Source organism: Morone saxatilis, unplaced genomic scaffold (genome assembly GCF_004916995.1).
Source record: "Morone saxatilis isolate NCDOM2014 unplaced genomic scaffold, NCSU_SB_2.0 Contig19, whole genome shotgun sequence".
NCBI classification, from domain to species: domain Eukaryota; kingdom Metazoa; phylum Chordata; class Actinopteri; family Moronidae; genus Morone; species Morone saxatilis.
Window position 1 is genome coordinate 10,826,702 of NW_023339751.1, and position 4,099 is coordinate 10,830,800.

The following is a 4,099-nucleotide window of genomic DNA, read 5'->3' on the forward strand; positions in this document are numbered from 1 at the left end:
AACGCTGTTTTCAAAAGATTATTTTCTGGCAAGTTTTTTTTTTCCTGTGGGTGTCAGGTAACAGACATTAAGCAGACATAATGTATGAGAGGAAAACACCCTTTGTGTTCAATAACATAATAAAGTAAAAAAGGTTGTAAAATGTGCGCAGACACCAGGAACACAAATGGTGTCATTTACCAGAGTATGTATATATTCATCCCTGGCACTGATACAAACCTACACAATCAGTTATTCCACACTGGCTCCTGTAAAGCAAATAAAAAATGTTTCCTCTACTCTCAGGCACTCCAACATACCACCTACCTCCAGTCAAGGCTCCCACAGGCAGCAAGAAGAAGAGCTCCAAGCACTGCTTCCTCTGTGGCAAGAAGACTGGCCTGGCCACCAGCTACGAGTGCAGGTATGAGCGCCTCCAGCATTTCCTCCTGCGCTCACACACTTACTGCCTGACTCTAAATCCAATCTCTCCCTATTTGACATTCTTGTCCTTGAAGCACCCCTTTTAGTAGAAAGTGGTCTTTTCCTAGTTCATCATTTTGTCTCTCAGCCATCTCTCCAATGAAAGCACGTCTCTGTTCACCGCTTGTTCTGCCACAAGTTATTAACATTATCAAAGTTTCCTCCTACGACATCAATCTGGATCACTTGGCTCCCTCGAGCCTTGTCCAGGGCATACACACTGAATCTGATGCAACAGTATGTAACTCTAATCTCTTAACACCAGCCACTTGAAGTGGAGCACCAGACTGTTCAGAACACCAGCTGATACCAGTTTTATCAAATGTTAAACTTTGGTGATTTAGATTAATAATGTAATTTATTCAACATTAGGGCTCACAAATGAAATAAATTAGACATCTGAAACAGTGTTGCTCTTTTTACTAAAGGACTGATGGGAATAGAAATATAAAAGCACACAAAGGAGGCTTTCAATCTAAGAACACTTTGCTGTGGAGGAGTTAAAATAGGAAGGGAGTAATGTGATTGTGCATTCACACTCAGCAGAATAGCCTGATGATTGAGCACATGATGTTTGCTGGTGGAGAAACTGAATGTTGTGTTTATTTGCTGACTGAGGAGGAACAAACTATAAATAAAGTATTATTTCTGGATCTTTTTTTTTTCTTTTTCTTTTGCATAAATATCTGTTCATTTAAATCTTTCAGATGTGGTAACAACTTCTGTGCCACCCACCGCTACGCAGAGATGCACGACTGCACCTACGACTACAAGAGTGCCGGACGGCGATTTCTGCAAGAGACCAACCCTCTTATCAGTGCTCCCAAGCTGCCTAAGATCTAGATGCTACAATCCTCGCCTATTAAGGGACAACCAGAAGAACTACAGGTTCAACTGACTGAATGGTAGAGACTCTGCAAAGTTATTTCTAACAGATGAAGGAACTTATTCACCACTGTGTGCTTTTTGTTTTTTTTATCAGCCAAGTTTGCTTAAAAATTTAAATAAAATATTCTGTAAAGCCAAGTGTGAACAAACAAGAGTAGACGGAAATGGCACAGAACTACTTATCACCTCTTGACAATGTGAAGATGTTTATCCTTTTTATCTGTTATCTGTGTTCTTCTTTTTATTCATTGCCTAAAAACAAAACAAACAAAAAAACCTGTGCATGTATGTAGGTAGTTTTTGCTAAATATATCTGCTGCACGTTCAGACATACCTTCTTTTAGTTTTGTCAGCCTTTTAAAAAAAAAATAGGACCGCTGATGACGTTTCATTCGACAAGTCTTTGACAGATGCACTTTAGAACTATCATATTTATACATTTGACTTTCCTTATTGTCGGGGGAAGGATACTTAAATTTCTGTGTTTGTCTTTATGAAGTTTTTATGTTGTCGTCATCCAGATTTTTATATTCCGCACCTCTAAACATCTTTCTTACACGGGCACATACATACCGACATCACTAATGAAATATTTCTTAAAAGAGAACAGTACACACACTTATTGACGAAATACTTAATATTTATTAATGAAGACTACTTATTTAAATTCAAGGTTGGTTTTGAAATAGCAAGTATGCAATGTGTGTAGGTGTGAATGTCAGTTGTAATCTGTAATCCTATCAAGTAAAGTGTATTAGGATTGGGGGTGGGGGGTGTTATGTATTTATGATGTGTCTAATAAGTAAGGGTGGTTGCCATAAAAAAAAAAAAAAATCTTTTGTAAGTCTTTTATATTGCTCAGCTGTTGCAAAAACGTTAAATGCTGTTATAGTATCTACAGGGGTTTGATCTAATAAAGTTTTTTCCGTACATACTGCACATGTCTCGTGTAAGTGTCAAGATCCTACCTATCTAATTCTATTTCCCATCAACCCATTATTTTTACAGATCAGGCTGTAATTTCCTCTCATTTCCCTGCATTGTTCTTAAGTCTCGCTGTTGCGTTTCCTCATTATTTGCACATTGAATGTTTGACCTTTTACTGCTGCTACCCCTTAATAGTTTTCATATTACCGTGAAGTGGACGAGAAACTTTCTGTTTGGTATCACTGACTCGTTCTTGTCACAGTACCCTGTCCTCCTGATTCAGACCCACAGCTAGTTCCTTAGCAACCAGCTGAAATCTTTTGACCCTGTTGCACATTAAAGCCCCTCACTCTCCTAATTTAAAGACAAAGTTAGGACAAATATAGATGAGGATGACATCTTGTTAGGTCTTCTTTATTAGAGCTGTGTCACTATCTCGTGATAAACTTGTGATCTTACTGGGCTATTATCTGCTAACTTCTCTTACTCAGTAGGTTGCATGTTATAAGTGCCTATAAAAAAAATTAAAACAAGATCTCTGACTAAGAACACGAGCATGTGTGTGAGCAGTTAATATGCTCTACATATCAGTCTGTTAAATGAGTTCATGTTAGATATCACTTGTGGAACACAAAAACTCATTCTTCTTTTAAATACAATCACATGTTTGTTTTTTCCCATACAAAGACCAATATTCAGATTCACCACATGGTTAAACCTTTCAGATCCAGTTTTGATGTCCACATATGGATTGATCCCTTGGGGGACTTCTGTCACTGGTTCACATTTTCAAACGCAATGTCTGCACATTAATAATTTTGTCAGGGAGAGAACTTCAAAGTTGCAGTTTGTTTATGTGTGCACATGCAAAACACAAACTAATCCTGGAGAGTGAGGAGAACACTTTGTGTAATCAGAAACATAAATATGTTGGCTTTCTTTTCTGTTGAGTCATTGACTAGAAAGGTTCAAATGAAAAATGGGGGCGCTGCTCATTATTCACTTTGCTTTCTCTTTGTATGATGTTCCTGTGCAATAGACCAACCCTGACCTGAGTCACGTCTCAGTGTTTTTATCCTCACTTTCCTCCTTCATGTTGTCTGGCTGGCTTTGATCCAAGATAATTGGGCTGTGCAGCATATACTGCTGGAGACTGCTTAGTCTCTTGGCGGATAAATACACCTCAACATGGAGAGGGGGCATCTTTTTCAAAAGGATGAAGTTTACAGGCATCTCCAGATGAATTTTAAAGGAATCAATCATGCTGATTTCAAACTCCTCAGTGCGGAAGCAGTAAGTAACGTTGTTATTCCGCAAAGTTTTTGTCATTTTCTGCTAATTTAAAGGATTTTTTATCAGGTTTTAGAATATTAAACGCTATGATACCAACCTTACTTTGGTTTATTATCCTGCAACACTAATGGCACTGCCATCAGATTCAGCTGTACCTTGTGTTAAACTAGAATGGTGAACATAATTGCATTGCAATAGCGAGCATGTTAGTATTTAGCTCAAAGCACTGCTATGCCTAAGTACAGCCCGCATAGACGCTACGTGGCAGTGAATAGTTTTCTCTCAACCATTTGAACTAGTTATACAAGCTTATTTAGATAATATAATTGGCATAATCCATTGCACTTTAACTTTGATAACAATATCAGATTGTTTTATCAAGTGAGAATTACATGAAAAATTCCATTATGTGGGATTCCTGATGCTGAACTTGCTCATCACTGTTGCCTGAGAGTGTGAGTCACCTGACACAGTGACTATTAGGACCTGTGGTTCTGCACCATGCAGAAAACAGGACACTCATCTCTGT

At 38.1% G+C, this 4,099-nt stretch overlaps 1 protein-coding gene across 1 annotated transcript in view; it reads left to right on the forward strand.

The window, feature by feature from the left end:
• Positions 1-2,287, forward strand: part of zfand4 (zinc finger, AN1-type domain 4) — a 12,427-nt gene extending 10,140 nt beyond the window's left edge. Inside the window, exons 9-10 of the mRNA XM_035663082.1 lie at positions 286-403; positions 1,170-2,287. Coding sequence (XP_035518975.1) covers positions 286-403; positions 1,170-1,305 — 254 coding nt within the window. The 3' untranslated portion in view covers positions 1,306-2,287. The remainder of the gene's footprint in view (positions 1-285; positions 404-1,169) is intronic.
• The last annotated feature ends 1,812 nt before the right edge of the window (positions 2,288-4,099 follow it).